General features: G+C 36.3%; 1 protein-coding gene across 1 annotated transcript; it reads right to left on the bottom strand.

Moving 5' to 3' along the window:
• Window positions 1–15,070: 15,070 nt before the first annotated feature.
• tcima (transcriptional and immune response regulator a) lies at window positions 15,071–16,079 on the bottom strand. Its single transcript, NM_001013472.2, has one exon. It carries the CDS (start codon window positions 15,924–15,926, stop codon window positions 15,624–15,626), a length of 303 nt encoding a protein of 100 aa, NP_001013490.1. The 5' UTR covers window positions 15,927–16,079; the 3' UTR covers window positions 15,071–15,623.
• Between the last annotated feature and the right edge of the window lie 4,251 nt (window positions 16,080–20,330).

Below are 20,330 nucleotides of genomic sequence, written 5' to 3' on the forward strand. Positions count from 1 at the left end.
CTTTTTTCACAATATAAGATATTATTGCATATATAAGTATAATATATATACTTATAATATAATATAAGTCAGTTTTACGTTTCAGGGGTATATTTGTAAGAATAGTCAAAAAATCATTGAGTCTAAATGCTTTATTTTAATTTTTTGCCAAAAATCTTTAAACTATTAAGCAAGGATCATCTTCCATGAACGCATTTTATAAATTTTATCTAACGCTAATTAAAAAACCGTACATCAATTAAAAAATTTTGTTCATTCAGTTTTCAGTCGATGTTTAAAGTAAATCTCTATATATAATAAATGACCCTTATGACTGGTTTTGTGGCCCAGCGTCACAGTCATATATACATGTTTATGTATAAAATCTAAACATGTAACAAATCTCAAATGTAAACAATTTTTTTATATAAATTGTAAAATGAATATAAAGCACAATAGGCAAGGCTTTATAAGGCCTCAGTAAATGTTAGTTAGTTAATACATTAAAATCAACAGTGAGAATCAACCATATTTATTACAGTTAATTTTCATTAAAAAATCTGAAAAAAATCATTAAATTAATTATTAACTTTTTCATAACACAATTACAAGTTTTAGATTAAATAGCAAATTGCCATTCATTAATATATATAAAAAAATATTTTCATCAGTTTTTTATTGGGAGTCTATAGTTCAGTGAACTGTTACATGGACGTCAATAATCAAATTTCATCTGAATCTAAATAAGACAATAATATGATTAAGATGTTTACATGAGTTGTGAATGTTTTTTAAGCTTTTGAATGTTTTTTTTAATGATAACGTTTTATATGCTACAGCACATAATCCAAGTAACGTCATTGCATCGCCACACTATCCACACTTCCTCTGGAGTTTCAAGTAATTTCATTTTTGATTTGTCGACTTTAACTGCAATTTGGCACTTTCACTTTCATTCAGGAACGTTTTATTCATGCCCCCCTGACAAATAAGATATTGGATGTGAGGAACGGCTGAATCTGATACCACATGCTGTATGAGGGGAAAAAACCCTCCGCATTTCACGATGCAGGAGTCTGCGGTCCTTCAATGACTCAGTTGGTGCAGAGAAAAGTGTCAAACAGCAGTGTGTGTAAAGGTTATCCTGTTGCTAAATGCGACAAAATCCTAAATGATGGTAATAGTTTGATTAGGTGTTTACATGTCTGTACTGCTCTTTAATAATGCAACTAAAATAGGCATACTACACATGTCTTAACTCCATTTCTGTTTAGTTTGATTATGACCTTAATTGTATTACATTTATCAAAAAAACAATGTGCACATGGTAGACTCTTAATCAGAGTACTGTCTTAATTTTATTAAATCACATTATTGGTGTCCATGTAAGCTTACTCACTGTTCACAAACAAATTCAGTACAACTTAAAGTATACATTTGATCAGTTTTTGAATTTTATTGTAATTGAGCCCATGATTTCAGCATCATGCAGTGCTCAAAAGTTTGAATTACAGGAACATTAAGGAATTCATTTTTTTTTTTTTTTTTTAACTCTCTCTTTTCCTTTCCCAGAAGTTACAGTCACCTTCACAAAGAAGTCAAACTGTGAGTCTGTTGGGTTTGAAACTTTAACGTAACTTGACCTGTCTGAGCTGACTTCAAGATGTTCTTTTCCAGTAATAAATATGAGGATTGGGTCAGCTAGTTCTTATTTAGGTCACATTGTTTTATCAGTGCCCCTGACGTGACCTGGTTCATTTACCATTCTAATCCTCACCACTTCAGTGCTCATACTTCCTTGTCCTGTCTCACCATCGTCACCCAACATTACACTACATTCATCTCATCTTTTGCGTTCTCTTTCCTACTCCAACTACTGCTTTATCTCTTACCTCCTCCCTTTCTATATCAACCAGAGAAGCACTGATAAAAATCACAGATGGGTGGAATGAGCAAAATATTAACAGAAAACATCCAAAGACCTCCATTCTGTTCCCTAAAATATCACCAGTTACATAAAAACCGAAAACAGACCCAGGATTCTGGAAAGTGAAGGGAGTGCGAGTTCATAGAGAGGAGTAAGTCAGATCTGGCATCAACACTGATTACATCTTTCCGAGGACACACTGAGGAAACGGGCAAGCACTTCACAAAGGCAGACTCACAATAGCAGACATAATTTATGAAAGCTTTTCTTTGTGATGTTATCATAATGGCTTCACCTGAGTCTATAACAATGAGTGCTCTCCATGACTCAGCGCGATAACATCGTGTATAGGAAGCCGAAAGCATTTGCAGGGCCTCGGTGAGGCGCAAGACTCAACTGAAATAAGGTGACGACGCCAGGCTCCTTTCACTTCCTGCCCAGTCGCTGCTAGATTCAAACAATCTTATCAGCATTATCAGCCTCCTGTATTAAACTCTATAGAGCACTGCACAGCTGTGCACTTCTACTGATGTCCCAGCTCAATCAATGAGACAACTCTGTGCTAGCCAAGATACTGGCTACAAAGTAAACTAATACATATTGAGCTAATTCACATTTTACATTTAAGAATTTACATTTTACACCCAGGACATGTTTAATGCCCCTTTAAATGTATTTAGATGGAGTTAACTGTAACACTGTGTCGTAACTACACAAAATATGTTGATGTCCTAACCACCCACAAAGGCAGTGCACAAAGTTTCTATTTTGGTAATGGTTTCTAATTCTGTAAAGTTACAACTGAACAACTGCATAAACTACACTGACAATGATCACCCCAGATACTGAGCATGCCCTTTATTCAGTGCTGAATGTTACCAGAATCAGTTTGAAGACAATTTTACAAGGCATTTATTGCCATAGGCTGCACGGTGGCGCAGTGGGTAACACATTCGCCTCACAGCAAGAAAATCGCTGGTTCGATCCTCGGCTGGGTCACTTGGCGTTTATTTGTGAAGTTTGCATGTTCTCCCTGTGTTCGCGTGGGTATAATATTGCTGCTCTCCGAATGTAAACATATAACACCTTAATCAAACTATTACTGTTGTGTAGGATTTTTGCCGCATATGATTTTCGCCGCATTTTGTGATAGTCTGTACAAACACAGCTGTTTGACCCTATTCTCTGCACCTACCGAGTCAGTGAAGGACCACAGACACCTGCATCGCAAAATGCTGAGGTTGTTTTTTCTTCCCATTCGATGTGCGGTATCAAATTCCATTAAAACAACACTCTTACAGCAGTTCCTCACATCCAATATCTTGTTTGTCACATGCATGGAATGTTCCTGAATAAAAGTGAAAGTGCCAAACTGCAGTTAAAGTTGACTAATTAAGAATGAAAGACCCGAAAGTAAATGAAACTCTGCAGGAAATGTGGATGATGTGTTGACGCGATGACATTATTCGAATTATGTGCTATAACAAGTAAAACGGGATCTTGAAAGGAACATTCAAAGAGTAACTCATGTAAACACCTTAATCATATTATTGTCTTATTCAAATTAAGAACAATAATTTGATTAACTGATGTTCATGTAAATGTAGAGACTGTCTATCTCCTCTGTGTCTGTATAAGTGTTGCCTTAGTGTAAATCAGTGCGAGCACATACTGAAACTCCCCTTTTCATGCAAACCCTTCCCTATTTCTAAACAAATAGGCTAAACAGCTAAACAAAGCTGGACTCACCCACTCTCCTGGACTGACCCACTCACCTGAAAACACCCTGCAGAGATAGGGTGGGGGCTTCATGGTCTTTTAACATGTTGTTGCAGGTACTTATAGAACAGTGGGAACATCAAAATGAAGTGTTGCCAAATTATTTAATTTCCTTTCACAATTAAAAATAAAAAAGAAATTCCCAGGAAAAATGACTCATGAAATGACACCGATTGTTTATAAGACTGCCAACAGGATTATCTGGGTGTAACATTTTAATCCTTATCCTGAAATAAATACAATAAATGGAGAACAAGAATTTTCTTTACAGTTATTTGTAATCATGATCTTGGCATTTGCATAAAGTTATTGTTTGAGGTTGGACTTCTGCAGAACTGCACAACTGTGCTCTTTAGAGTTTGGTACAGGACGTTGATAAGAGAAACACATTCTGATAAGATCCTAATTTACAATGTATGAACCGTCCAACAACTGGGCAGGAGATCAAAGGCCTTGACATTTAAAAAAAAATAAACTCCTAAAAGTAAATACCTTTATACAAAAAGACTAAAATAATTGCAGGTACATTTGTCCTGGTTCCTACTAACACTTGTGCTAAATTTTAAAACAATGCAGCCTTCTGGTCATAGATATGGTCATGATAAGTCACCTGGACAAGTGCCATTTCTTAAGAAGCGTCTTAGGTGACTACAGACAGGATGTACTGTGAAATCATTGACTGTAGATAAATAAGTAGTACAATATTTGCTAGGTTCCCCAGGCAATACTCAGTGACTCATTGAACACAGCCATGCAACATGGGCCAAAGGACAGCCTCGCTGAATTGCATAATGCTGATGAAAGTGATGACATCTGTAATTAAAGCGGGATTCTAGTACTGTGAGTTACTGAGACGCCACAAACATCTGTCCAAAAGCTCATTCCGGGAGTTCACTCTTCATATTGACACACTGCACTTTGCCAACAACCACAAGATTACGCTTTAAAAAATTGAAACAACATCGGTCTGACGACGTAATGAATATCCTGTCATCAGTTTTGAAACAGACTGTTACCTCATTTACCTTGAAACACTGAAACTTATGATTGTCATGATTGCGTACACTCCTTAATTCCGTGTAATGCAGGTAAAGCCTACACAGATGTGTAATATCTCCAGAGCTCCTACAGTACGTCAGCGGTGATTCCTTTAGTTTTCCATGAACATTTCTCTGTCTATTAAATGAGGGTGAAACAATAAAGAGAAAGACTATTTAATTGTTTAATTTTGTTGTAGTAATTTTGTTGTGATTTGGTTTATCTTCAAAGTATCCAGCACAATAGGAACTACAGGTCTAAACATGTAAGCTGACTGAATGTTAGACACATTCACAAGTCTAATATTAGTTAGGTGAGGTGTTGTGTTGTAAAAGTAGTTATACATGTAGGTTATTTAGTCTTACACTGTAAAAAATGCAGGGCTCCACACAATTCATTCATGTTGTCCCAACACAAATCGATTAAGATAACTGAACAAACTTAAGTTGTTCCAATTTCTTTTAATTGTGTTGTTTTAACTTATTTTAAATAAATAGTTTGAAGAACTAGCAACATTATTTTTGAGAGTAATTTGCTCTTCCATTCACAGGACAGTATATTCCAGCTCCCATCTCACAAAACAAAGAACTCACATCGAAGCTCAACTTTTATCAAGGCATCCCCATCTTCAAGTAGTTGATTTTGACAAAAACCAAGCTAGATGTTGTAAACATAATTTTAGTGTTCATGTAACATTTAATATTGACAAATATGACAATTTAAAGTCTTAGTTTTTATGCATATACTATAGCTTGTTATAAACAATGTATTTGTGCATATTTTCAATATGAATTTGCCATCACAATCTTTAATCTAATATCATAAACTTCCATCCACCCTCTTTTTCCTCACTTCTTGACACATCGAATGCCTTTTGGAAGTGGCTATTAGGGTCTTTCTCGTTTCTTTTCTGCTTTCATCAATTCGTCAATGTTTTTAATTTTGTTAGCAATATCTGGTTTAGTCTGTCATCGAGAAATACGGCAACTAAAACTCCCAGTAGATGGCAGCAATAAATGATTCATAAAATCCGCTTGGTAAGTGTGATTTCACGTGAAGCGGATTCCGGATCCAAGTGCTCTATTAAACTGTATGGGGGAACTCGTCATCAAATGGTAATAATAAACATCTGACATAAACAAGATTATAATTTCATAAATTGTTTTTTAAAATTGTTGTTTGTGATGCAGCAAGTCTGGATACTGATGTGTACACCATGCTTTTATTTAAATTTCACTTTAATGTGTGATATGCCTAAAAAATGGTCTAAAACAAATATTTTCTCAATGAAAACCCGGAAACAGTATTCCATACATCACCGATACATCACAACTTAACAAGCGGATACAAATAGATTAATAGAGCTAAGGGAAAAGTTGCTATCGGGGAACTGGCCTGGTAGCTATTAATTCCTGTACACTTTTATTTTGATGATCACCTTTTGATATTCAGCCGAATAGTGATTACTATAAAGACTATTTATGTTCAGATTTGGTCATTATTTCATTATATTGTCATTTTTGCAAAGTGACACATTAAGTACTAATATATGAATGAGTACTATTGAATGTTTGGTGTTTTTCCCACAACAGTTTCTGTAACAGTCGTGTATTTGTGGTCTTTTGTGGCTTTTGATGTTGTTCACAGTTTATGTGCTTACACTAATATTAGTCTAACAAAATGCATTTAGATTTTCTTTTGGAATTGGTTGGACACAAACCTAAACCTTTCTTTTTACACTATTTAGACCCATCCACTTGTGGTGGGATGGAAAGGAAACATTCTTTTATAATAGGTGTAAATGAGACACTGATATGATAACCTTGGATAAAACTTTCACAGTTTGATGGTATTGTGATTACTCTAAAACATAATCTTTTTAAATGTCTAGGCAAAAAACAAAAACTTTTACCCCTTTGACTATGATATACTGTATTTTATATTAAGAAACATTTAAAATATTTTGTAGCAGTAAACATTTCAGGCTAAATAATTTAATTGAATGATTGATGTCTGTTGTCTTCATTAGTCTCTAAAATACAGATTTTTTTTTAATATAATTTAAAACAACATCTTTGGAGATCTTTTCAGCTGGAGATACTGTTGTCCTAAATAACAACAACAACAAAAAAAAATCTTACATATACCTTAGGAACGGTATAGCGGAATTTTTTTTTTTAAATTTTAAAGAAAAAAAAAACGTTTTAAAACCTTGACTTTCCAAAACAGTTATTATCTCATGCCTACGTATGAGTATTTTTTTAATTCAAATTCAAAGAAATTGTCATGCACTCAAACCTTGCACACAGAGTCCGATTCGCATTAATTAATCCATTGTGAAATAATTAGTAAAACAATACAAAATGGAGTCTTCAAGTAGCTGAGATAGTTTTGTTGTCTTCTCCCTGATTAAAATAAAAAGGAAATATTGAGTCCATTTCAAACTTAGATTGCGGTGAGAGAATGGAGAGTTTCACCTCCTTAACAGAATTATCCAGACGGATTCAAAGTTTACTTGAGGATGTTTCTGGCTTAGTTTTATACTTTGTTAGCGATATTGGAACCCCATTAAAAAGAAGACCACCAATTTACATGAACGAATTGATCCTGAACAGACGTTTGTTTTAGGAACTAAGACACAGTCTGAAACACGCAAAAAGACATACACAAACCAATCCGCTTCAACAAACTAGCATACAATAAACCACTAAATATTTGAGTTAAATACTAGTTTCTCTGATGCCTCTTTGGATTTTGCCTTTGGCTTGTACGGCAGCCCTGAATTGTCAAACCACCTCTCAAAATGTCTTTTCGGTTGCGAAAAACAGAAATAAATCGAAACTGATTTGATTTTTTTTTAAAGACAAAAGTTTTAGAAGCAGTGTGTCATTATGATTAACACAACGTGAGGTGATTTTATTTTTAAGTACGGAAATTAAAGATTCAGAGTGCAATAACTTTAACTCTCATTAGACTTTTAGTTTTATAGTAGAATGTCTGAATAAAGTAATACTGCCACATTTAACAGTATCGAGATGACATCGAAAATACAAAAAAGTCCATATTAGGGAAATATGCAAGTTTAGCCCATTATTATTAAATCACTTCTCCTGAGCACAATTAGCAGCACTCCCAAAATACACAGGAGAATAAATAAATAAGCAGAGAAATGGATATATAAATAGGTGGGCTGTTCTGCCATTGTGTGGTATGGAGAGGCTTCCTCCTCAACACCTGCAGAGAAAAAGGAGGACGCAGGGAGCGGGAGAGAGGTGGAGAGGGGAGCGAGACAAAGGAGAGGAGGGTCAGAACAATGGCAAGGCCGGCCAGTGGAACTGCAGCGAGACAGAGAGTCTGCGGCCCGCGACAGACGCCCTGCCCCGGGGAAGCCAGAAGAGCCACACAGGAAGAGGCTTCACTGCTCTGGCCAGAACACACACGACAGGGGAAGAACAATAGAGTCCATGAGGATAGAAGAGAAGATCCCCTCCAGAGAGAACACACTTCATGACTGACTTCATCTAAGGTCCTGCAGGAACACAAGGTCAAAGTGCAACATGGGACGCTGCATGCTGTAAGCTATTATGGCCTCATTTAACTGAAATATACAAACAAGATGACTGAACTGGCCCAAATTAAAAGATAATTTGTAATCAAGTACTAAATGAGTTAAGAATTAGTCAGTGAACCATTAACTATATTAACGGGTTATTTTGTTATGCTTATGTGTGCTTAAACATACTTTTACCCTGACAGAATGCACTGGATTTTCCATTACAGTATTATTTTTAAGTGAACCCATTTTACAGACAACAGACAAAATTATTAGTACAAAAAAACACAACAGTACAAAACTGAAACTACAGAAATAATGTGGTAAATTAGTGTGTGAAGCATTCATTCATTCATTTTCTTTTTTTGGCTTAGTCTCTTTATTAAGCAGGGGTCTCTACAGCGGAATGAACCGCCAACTTATCCAGCATATGTTTTACGCAGCACATGCCCTTCTAGCTGCAACCCATTACTGGGAAACACCCATACACTCTTGCATTCACACACATACACTACGGCTTATTTAACTTATTCAATTCACCTATAGCCCATGTCTTTGGACTGTGGGGAAACCGGACCACCAACTGACCCAGCCGGGGTTTGAACCATCGACCTGCTTGCTGTGAGGGGATTGTGCTGTCCACTGCACCAACAAGATTTAAAATAGTTCTTGAATAAAGTACAAATATTGTAAAATAATTTAACAGCTAGAACAGAATTTATTTCAGATTTTCCTTGTTTTAAAAATTTAAATACGTCCTGTGTTGGGGGATGTGGGGCTTTGGGTGCCCCTGCCCTTTTTTCCCTGAAGAGAAAGTGCCCTTTTTCTGGGGATAATTATTAGTATTTTTTAAATGCTCTACCGAATGCTCTACTGACCCTATTTGCTTTGTACGGTAACTGCCTCAACAGTGAGGTGTCAACTGTAATGTCTCCGAAATAGCGAACTTACTAGTGGACATCCGTTACAGCATGTAGAGCGTATATATAGGCTAGCTACTTCCATAGTAGTTTCTTTCTTACTATCGAAATCAGTGGCTAACAATGTCTAACATTTTTTAAAATATTTTTCTCATCAGAAATGAGATACGGTGGTCGCCTCACAGCAAGAAGCCACTGGTTCGAGCCACAGATGGGCAAGTTGGCGTTTCTGTGGGGATTTTGCATGTTCTCCCCGTGTTCACGTGGGTTTCTTCCAATTTTCCCCACAGGAAAAAAAAAACATGCAATATAGGTGAATTGAATAAACTAAATTGCCCGTAGTGTTTTTGTGTGTATGAGTATGTATAGTGTTTCCCAGTACTGGGTTGCAGCTGGAAGGGCATCCGCTGTGTAACATATGCTGGATAAGTTGGTGGTTCATTTTGCTGTGACGACCCCGGATGAATAAAGGGAATAATTAGTTTAGGGAATAGAATAGTTTACCCGAAGATTTACATTTACTTAGTCTCAAGTGGTTCCAAATCCTTATGTTTGTTTATTTTGTTGAACACTAAAAATATATTTTGAAGAAAGCTAAAAACCTGACATTATTTAGGTTACTTTCAGAGTGGGAAAAATCATACCATAAAAGTCAATGGTTCCATGTTTCCAGCTTTCTTCAAAATAATTTTTTTTGATCACAGTCAAACAGGTTTGAAACAAGTAAATGGTGACGGAATTTTAAGTTTTGGATGAACTATCAATTTAAGGGTGAGTATATGGTGAATTTAGAAAGATTTTATTCATTTAAAAAGTTTCCACTTGAGTCCCTTGCCCTTTAAACGTCTCTGCACATCCCAGGTTTCTAGTCATTTATAATGATTAGTGTTTTTAATGACACTTCAGAAATTGTTCTCATGTGATGGTCAAAACATTACTAACAAAACATCTATTAATATGTCTAGGAAATCCGTGATATTTATATTTTTGTCATTAATTTGATATTAGTAATCGTGTACCTATAATGTTTCAACTTGTCATTTAAATTCACCTAAACTTTGTCCTCATTTTTCTTGTAAACATGTTTTCACTTTTAGAGTTACACTTTTTTTTTTTTATTAACAGCAAAAATCATCAAATCGTCACTTGCGATGGAGATGTTTTAGCAGGAAATTGTTGAAATATGTTTGAAATGTCCAAAATATTTAGCTTGGGATGTGCACGTCAGCATTGGTCTCGAGTGACGCCCGGGGCTCTAGAGGTCATTTGCAATGCACTGTATTGACGTACCACATATACGCACACATGTAGACTTACACTTACAAACAAACACAAAGAATTGATTCATCCATTGCTAACAATGGGCTTTTCATCCCCATTGTGCGGCATCTCTCACCCAACGACATCTAAGCCTGAAGTGACTGACAAATAAAGTATGTGCTTTAAGGAAGCAGAAAAGCATGTCCACAAGCATAGCGGAAACATACCACTTAACGCCTGGCCAACTAGTAATCCCTTTTTTCCTGTAAAGCAACCATTTCTCCTCCTGCCTGACGTGGGCTGGATGTTTCCCTATCAGCACCATCACTCTCAATAGAGGTTCATCATGATGCCAATAGAGGAACCAGGGCACAATGAGCATTACTGAGCATGTGTGTTTGTGAGTGTGTGTAAGCTGATGACATGACAACTGGACAACTAACTAGTCATTTGAAGAAAAGTGTTTAAAGAAGTGATGATGCTGACAAGCTGACTGGTTCTGCTTTTGTGTTTCAGATTATAGTTAACTAAAACTGAAATCATTTAAAAAAAGTGAAGCGATGTGATTTTCACTATACTTGATGAAAAAGATGAAAATACAACAAAAGTTATTATTTAATTATTAGTTAATAAATTAAGTTATTAAAATATATGATATTACAGTATTCTGTAGTAGTATTATTTTAGTTATAGTCAAAGGGATAGTTCATCTTAAAACAAAAATGTTGCCATCATTTACATGTTTCAAATCTTTATAAGTTTTTTTTTTTTTTTCTTCTGTGAATCAGATTTTTTTTCAATAATGTTTTGCAATATAAATGTCAGTGGTTACAGATTGTCATCTTTCTTCAAAATATCTTCTTTTGTGTTCAACAGAAGAAAGAAACTCAAAGGCTTTGAATTACATGAGGATGAGCAAATCAAGGTCATTTGCTTTTGCGGGTGCATTTAGAAATAGAGTAAGTCATTCGTAAATTCGTCTTTCGTGGACAGGACAACAGTTCTACAAGGGGACATATCTGTGCAGATCTGCTAATTTTAGGTAAACCCAGCTTACATAGTAAAAGGCAGAGGTCTGCTATATCATCGCTTTGTGATACAATGTCTATATCGATGACCTCAATTCCATGAGACAAAATTAGATCTAATGTATGCTTTAAGTGAAGAGTTGTACCAACAATGTTTTGCTTAAGTGATTGTAATAAATCTCTAATGTATCATTATTGTCATCTATGTGCATATTATAATCCCCAACAATTAGAATTTCATCAGTTTTAACCAGTAAGTCAGTAATAAGATCAGAAAACTATTTTAGAAAATTTAAATACTGTCCTGGGGGTCTATATACAGCAATTAAAGTAAGAGATAACATGTTTTTTTTTCCTAATATCTGGAAGCGTAACATTAAGCACAATACTTCAAAAGAATCAAATATAAGTCAGTTTCTCTGATTATTAAAAAAAATATATCACTTAAGATTGATGCAGCTCCCCCACCAGGACCAGTCAGAGGCTTGTCAGACTGGTTGTGGTGGTGGAGCTGCATCAATTAATTGTGAGTACAATTGTGAGTCTTTTATTTGGAGGTGAACAATTGCTTTAAAGGCCACCGATTTTACCCCTTTTACAAGATTTAGGATAAGCCTTTGGTGTCTCCTGAATGTGTCGGTAAAGTTACAGCTCAAAATACCGACCAAATTATTTATTTTATAATGTAGAATCAGCTTATTTTGGTGTCTGACTGCAGCGTAGCTGGTTTTGTCGCCTGTGGCTTAAAATGCAAATGAGCTGCTTCTCCTCGCCCACTGTTCCCACATGCGTTATGTCAGATAAACAGCAGTCAGTGATATAGACAGACATGGACGAAGCTGAAATAAAGTCACAAGTCAAAAATAGCAAGGAAGTTTGTTTGATGTAATTGTGGTGGTTTATTTAAGCCTTTCTGAAACAATGAGTCTCACACAAATGCACGAGGACGAGTGACTTAGTGCCCTAGTAGTGCTCTGCTACGAGTGTGAAATTGTGTTTATACAAAAGTTTGACGGCATAATTGTGTATATAAAAACAAAATGAGACATGGAGAGTCTCAAAAACCCTTTTGTATGAGGAACTACTTTCTTCCGCGTTGGATTCAAATCATAAGCTGACAATTAAACAGCGATATTAGGGTGCTGATATTACTTAAATATATCACAGCTATCAGCCAATCAGATTTGAGAACCAGACAGAACTGTTGTATGTATATATATATATATATATATGCAAGTTTACATACTTAAAAATTGTAAAAAAAATAATTATTACGGTGCAGCTGATCACAGAGAATTGTAACGTATGTTTTAATCATAGTTTCTTTGCAAAAAATGACATGCTTATGCATGTTTTTGGAGATATGGCAGCCGTCAATCAATTTATTAGGTAGGGGAAAACCGCACTCCTATGTCACATTGCAGTGGGCCTCATTCCGATTAGAATCCTATTTTTAACATCAGTAATTTTTTTAAAAGAGACTTGTTAGGTTTTATCACTCTAATGGACACACTATACACACAATTCTGTCCAAACAGCTTACAAAAATTGATTTTCATCATAGGTGCCCTTTAAATGCAGTGTGTTTCTAAATATACACACAAAACTGAAAATTTGATTATACTTTGTTAAAAAAAAAAACACTAACACTTAATATAATCATAAGAATGTGTACATGCATTCACAATAGAAATCTTATTAAATTATTAATCGCATTAAACGAGATGCGAATTAAAAAGAAAAGATAAAAATTGGAGAAAAGAAAAGAATAGGAGAAAAAAAGAAAGCATTTTCTTATTCATCTCAAAAGGCCACCACAAGCCATTGTATTTTTTCTTGTTGTTCTGCTAAATTCACCTTTTCCCTGTTCACGAACTCTGCTGAAACACCACAAGCGGTTTTGGTTCCTTTATCGCTTGTCTGTCTTAAAACCGGTTCATACTGGAGAGGTCTGAGTCTGTGTGTGTGTGTGTGTGTGTGTGTGTGTGTGTGTGTGTGTGTGTGTGTGTGTGTGTGTGTGTGTGTGTGTGTGTGTGTGTGTGTGTGTGAACTGATAAAAGCAGCTTGGCTGTCAGTTCTACCTTGCTCCTTCTGTCACAATAACTCTCTCTCACACACACATATACACACACTGCTTCCACACTGTCTATTGACTTCAAAGTTGCCTGTCCTGAACACAGTGAAAGACAGGATATGGGTGGGAGAGAAGGGACAATCCAAAGTCAAGCATATCATACAGCACATGAGACAGAATGGACAATTGCCTTAAATATTTAGCCATAGTAGATCTAAACAAGCATGTTACCATAAAAGGAGAGAAAAAACACGGAAATAAATGCTGACAGACAAATTGAATTGCAGAAGTTTGCCTCAATGGAAAGTTGGATCCTGAAAACTGACTGCAAATAATGTGAATGTTAAGTAGCATTGAGGCATCTGTCTTCTAACAATACACCGATGTCGATGTCGTTATGTTATTAAACTCTCGCAGCTGCTTCAGTTCAAAAGATTTAATAATAGCTCCCACTTCACACAGCCTGTAAGAGTCACGTTTAAGTGTGTGTGTCCGTTTCTCCACCTTTGCCAGGTGAATGTTTACGTAGTAGATTCCCTCTTAGAAGTGGTGAGGTGAAGGTATTGGAGGCTGAGCTCTCTGCTGTCTAGATCCTACCTGACCGCCAGGTAGTCAGATGTCAGATGACGCACTCGCTGCCCATCAGAACTGGTTTGAGCCAGTACAGTGACCCATCAGAGCATTAAGATTAACAGGCATCCACTGATCAAGCCCTAATCCTAAACCATGCCAAAAGTCTGGCATAACACCTGAGTGCACACAACTACTCGCTGCTACGTATCAAATTATCAAAAAATTTGTCAGAGAGGGTGATCCGTAGAGATAAGCACCTGGTGAAGCTGCTTATACACACCACGGTAATCTAATACACCTTTAAACAAACACGGCTGAAACAACTAGAAACTGGTTTACACCGGTCTGCTAAGCTGCAAAGCAAAGAGACAAGCCCCAACGAAAGTCAACCAGACAGGTGTGATAGCCTTATTTCACTTCAACAGTGAAAGTTGTTGAGGTCAACATTCTGCTAGGTTTTATTGATGATAATATTATCAAATGTACTATTACACTCTTATGGTCACTGCTGATAATTCATGCTTTGTAGTAATTTAATAGCTTAACAGCAATAATGTGTCAAGTGTGAAATGCTGTGAGCTTTACATTTTAACTGTAAACAAGGCCATTTCTGGTGGACTGAAAAGTGTAATGAACAAACATTGAGCCCACGTGCTCAATTTATATTGAAAGTTTTGTTTGAATTTTAGAAACAATATTTTGGTGTTTTATCTGATGTCCTGTTAAACGTTCTTACCTGACAACAAAAAAACAAACAACAAAAAAACTACACTGACATAACTGTGTAAAACCTCTTTTTGTTTGTTTCCTGACACCTTTTTTAAGAGCGTTGCAATTTTTTATTTTTTTTACACTGAGCCATGATTGCAAAAAAGTAGTCAACACCCAGTCATTTTATAATAAATGACAAAGTCAGTCAATTTAAGACAGAGACAAGAGTTTGAATGTTTTATCAATAATTTATTATACAAATAATAAAAAATAACATTGTGGAAAAAAAATGCATTAGCTGGTGTTATAATATTGTGACAAATAAATATGTGGCCATTGAGTATTAAAATACATATCACAATATCAAACTGGCATAGGGACAAGGCATAATGTTTACAGGCATTTTTCAGGCAACATAACATCAGTCTCCAGTCACAGTTCTTGTGCACCAACAAATACACCTATAAGGTGCAACAGTACTTGATAAAGTCCATTTTTAAGTGCATAGAGTTGACGAGACGAGATCATATCATGATGCTCGGGGGTTCCGCGCGCGCTCCGCGGGTTCCTTCACACCGAGCGGGCGCCTCCACATTTTCGCATACGTGTGCGTCCATTCCTTCATGTCTTGTGTCACAGGGCTCGTGTCATTAGCGAGGCTTTCCTTCATCTCCGAGTGGTCCCTTGTCGTCCACGTTGGAAGTGTGCGTCATCGCCAGCCAGGTCACCGGCAGTCTGAAATGAAGCGACCGCGCAGACGCGGGTCATCGCGTGCAGGCGTTCAGCGCAGCTTCAGAAAGTTTCGCACCATCCCCGCGATGCGCAGGAACTTGTCCTTCTTCCTCTGTTTGAGAGCCATCAGAGCTCTGGCCGTCTCCTCGGGGTCATGCGAGAAGGAGAAGATGCTCCTGACTCTCTCCTCGGCTTTCATGTCTCCGGTTTTCTGGAAGAGTCTCATGAGCGCGTCCTGGTTGACGTTCTCGAAGATGTTCGCCACCGCGCGCTTGCGGTTCGCCGTGTCAAACTTGTTGCCGTGGGTCGAAGGGCAGACCCGGCGAGACTCTGAGTACATGTCGCTCGACATCTTGCGGCTTTTGTTGTGTTTGGCGGCGCTGGAGTAGCCAACTTTGCTGAGTTGAGCCGCTTTGATGGCTGAGAGAAAAGTGGAGAGCTGACGGAGCCGGCGGCCTCTTTATACAGACAGCGCAGGTCCCACTCGCGGAGGTGACATCATCCGGCTGCCTCCCCGGAGAAACGCCTTCTTGCGTATACAGCCAACTGCAGTCTCACCAGCAGCCTCTGCTTTGGAAATGCCAGTAATTATGGATGAGGGAAGCTGACGACACAAGTGCGCAAGGGTTGTGCAACTGCAACCTATGGAAGTTTCTTCTACCTGACATGATGCTTAAGGCATTTTAGATAATAGTGGTGACTTTAACAAAACCAGTTAGTTTAGATTTCATGCCTTTTAGGATTGTAGGCTGTTTTATAAATGCAAGAACCCTAATCTTTTAGAAATTCTGGTGGCCTACTCTATATACACAATTTGAGGTCTGTACCATTTGTAAAGCAAGTTTTTTTCTAGCAGACATATATATTATATAGTGTAAATTAATTTTGTAGAAAAATGAGTTCTAACACCCTAAGAATTAAAGAATTGATAAAATGTTTAATAGTTTTCACAAAAAAAAGCAGCACAATTATATACTGCAGGTATACAGTAATATTCTTAAGCATCAAATTTCAATGACTGAAAGTTCAGCGTTGTCATTTATAGCATAAAATATGTTAAAACTAAATTTTACATAAAAAATGTACAGTAAATAAAATGACTATTTTACTGTATTTCTGATTCTGTAAATTGCAGCACATTAAACGTTTAACACAACAGCTCTGTAAAAAATACGTAACATTTAATTAATTCCAAATATATATTTTTATAATATATATAAAGTTCACATTTGCCTTATAAAAGTGTACTTGTTAAATAAACAGAACACAATATTCTTTATAAAATAATGCGTAAAGTATCATTGTATTATTAAATGGTCATATGATACACAATGTTCTCTTTGCAAACAGTTGACATTACTGTACTGCGGTGTCGTGACAAAAAGTCACTTGATTCTCGTCACAGAATTCTGAATAATGGTGTCATCACAATGATGCTCTAATTAAGTGTCATTAACCGTCTTAACCTGTATAACTTTTCATAACTATGCCACAGATTATGTAATATGTTCATTCATAGGCATGCAATAATTAGTCTTTGAAAAAAACATTAATATTATTACAGCATTCATTGCACAGTTTCACAGCCATAATAAAGCTGCATTGCCAAAAGCCAACGTTGGGTCAATTTTGGACAATAATATGGACATTGGGTTATTTTATTTCAATTAAATTTTAATTTCACACTTTCTTTGTAACTTTGTTCATATTTGACCCAACTCTGAGTTACAACAACTTAGTAGAGTTGCAACACTTAATCGAGTGTAGCCTGTAAACAGAAGTGTTTTTAACAGAGTGAAAAGAGTAAGTGCTTGTTTACTTGATATGATTACAAGATAAGATAGGCAACTTTAAAAATAAGAAGGCATCTCGGTTCAAACTAAATATAGTTGACTACAAATGCCAGCTTTTAACATTTTCCACTTTTTTTTTTTAAGCTGGCATGATAATTGCCAAGTCGCTGTGGGCTTTTCTAGTAACTCAGCTAGGAACTAATTTTTGCATGCTGTGAGTAACTCCATACAAACAAATCTCAACATGCACATCCACATGCACTTAATCTACTGCCTTTCTGGGTTGCTTTTTGTGAAGAAAAAAAATCCCTTTGAACCTGCATTGCAGTCCTGGTGGAAAACAAGCAAGTCAGACAAAGGCATTTCTAAAATACCAAGTTATGTGGTGACATTTTATTTACCCCCCAGAGACCCCCCCCCCCCCCCCCCAAAAAAAGTGCCATTGTTGCATTTATCGTATGGAATGCTTGGTACTTGGCATCTATTGTGGGTCTGTCGCGAAACAGGATACCAGTCTTTCTCAGGCTGGCACAACAGTTATGACTAGAGTCAAGGAGGATGGGAAACATACGGAGAGAGACGCCAGGAACATGTCATAAATATAAGCAGAGAGTCCTCCGGAGTCTAGCACACAGACCTTTTGACAGGGAAAAGGAAGCACTGGATTGAGGTTCTGGTCCTGCCCCCTTCAAACACAAGCTGAGTGTACTTTATCAATCCTAACAATGGGAAAACTAAATTTAACTGGGGTCAAAGGCCACGTCATCTGGTCTGTCTGAAGGTGAAGGAGTTCCCTCCCCTGCACACGCCTGGAGCCAGTGGCTGATATAAAAGAGAAAAACAATTCCTCCAACTCATTTGACACCAAGGACCTGTGCTGACATGGACATTATTGGACAATTTCTCTTTTTCGGACCTTTCCCTGTAAACCCTAGAGATGGTTGTGTTAGAAAATCACAGTAGATCAGGAGTTTCTGAAATACTCAGACTAGCCTGTATGGAACCAACAACCATGCCACATTCAAAGTAATTTAAATCACCTTTCTTTCCCATGCTGATGCTCAGATTGAACTGCAGTAGATCGTCTTGACCATGTCTACATGCCTAAATGCATTGAGTTGCTGCCATGTGATTGGCTGATTAGAAATTTGTGTTAAAGAGCAGTTGGACAGGTGCAGCTAATAAAGTGTATATGCCAAAGTACACTATAAAGCCATACTTATCAACAGCACACTGCTTGTTTTTAATTGACAGCCCATTTACAACCCTTTAAAACTTCAAAGCAGAGAAGTAAACACTGTGAGCAATAAAATGAATGAGAATGAAGTAGTTTTACACATGACATTTCATTTACTACGCGGTTTGCACTGGCCTTATGAATTTTCAGTCACAGTAACTGTTCAAAATGGAGATGAGTGATTGCCATGTTAAAGCAAATTGCACATATTTCTTGTGTCTAGAATCATCACTTGATTATTTACCCTTTTATAAATTTGCTTTCATTTCTGTAGAGAATGACGTCAAGCAACAAAACAAACAGTGACACAATGTTAAGGGTTACTGAATAGCAAAAAAAATTGAAGGAAGCAGCTGTGAAGATGCAATTTGTTTTGTAAATGCCATTTACCTCAGTGTGCGGTATGAAGTAAAGAATGTTATGCTTTGTTTTCATCCCTTCCTGCTTGCTTTGCTTAATTCAGCATCGTGGGGCCGGGGAGTCTTCAATTTGTCGGATATGACAACATTATCCCTGGAGCAGAAGACTTAATGTGTTTCAGCAGATGTACATTATGCATCACAAAACTTCATTCAACTTTTAAACTGCAAATGAATAATTGATCAAATGTTGTAATGCAGTCGTCATTATTTTATTTCTGTCAGTGAGATAAGACTGAATCAAGGAAACCCATTGACATTAGACATCTGAGGAACAAAGTGACCTTATTTTTCGTGCAAAATGTCTGTTTTAATTTATTCCCATATAATTAATTACAATTAGGGTGTGTTCACATCTGTCTTGTTTGATTTGAATAAATTACAGCATAAAATACCATGACAATGATCACCTCATGTGCTGATTTTGTGCTTTATTCATTGGTAAATGCTTCCAGTTTGACTTTGAATTAGGGCTGGATGATATGGCAAAAATGTAATCTCCATAATTATTTTTAATATTGACCGATAACGCTTAATATTTTAATATAAGTTCTTAATGCTTAGATTTAAAAAAAGACTACCTGAAGCCACAAAACATAGAGGGTCCATTAAATGACATAATATATTTCGGCCAATAAATTTTGACAAATTCTGTACATCTCTAATATTAATTCCCATTGTTGCACATTTCTGCTGTGTGATTGGCTTAGACGAATATGGAATAAATAAGTACAGAGTTTATTGTTATTGGCAGAAACAGTATCACGATTCGATATAATATTGTGTATTGACTCAGCCCTACTTTGAATACTGTTCTACTTGATGTTTATTGACATAAGCAACTGTAGTTTACCTCAGATCTTGAAAATAAAATAACTAGCAAACATACAGTTAACATGATAACACTTTATAATAAGGTTGTATTAGCTAATGTTAGTTAATGCATTTAACATGAAAAAAACTGTGAAGTACAGTATACATTTATTATAGTATTTGTTCATTCTAGTTAATTTTAGTTAGTGAAAATACATTTGTTCATTGTTCATATTAACTCCCAGTGCACTATAAACCAATGTTAACAAGCATGAATTTGGATTTTAATGAGGTATTAGTCAATGCTGAACTATGATTTATTAATGCTGTACAAGCATTGTTCATGCTTAGTTCCTGATAGTAAATGCATTAACTAATGAAAACGTATTGTAAAGTGTGACCTTTAACATTAACTGATGATCAGTGCAAACCAAGAGTCACTCAAGACTCAAAGTCACTCTACTACAATATTAAAGTTTAAGATTTATTAATTA

Source organism: Danio rerio, chromosome 5 (assembly GCF_052040795.2).
Source record: "Danio rerio strain M-AB ecotype USA chromosome 5, GRCz13ab, whole genome shotgun sequence".
Lineage (NCBI taxonomy): Eukaryota > Metazoa > Chordata > Actinopteri > Cypriniformes > Danionidae > Danio > Danio rerio.

What these genes read in the sequence shown, in the direction of transcription:
- tcima (NM_001013472.2), bottom strand. Translation starts at nt 15,926, where the DNA reads ATGTCGAGCGACATGTACTCAGAGTCTCGCCGGGTCTGCCCTTCGACC.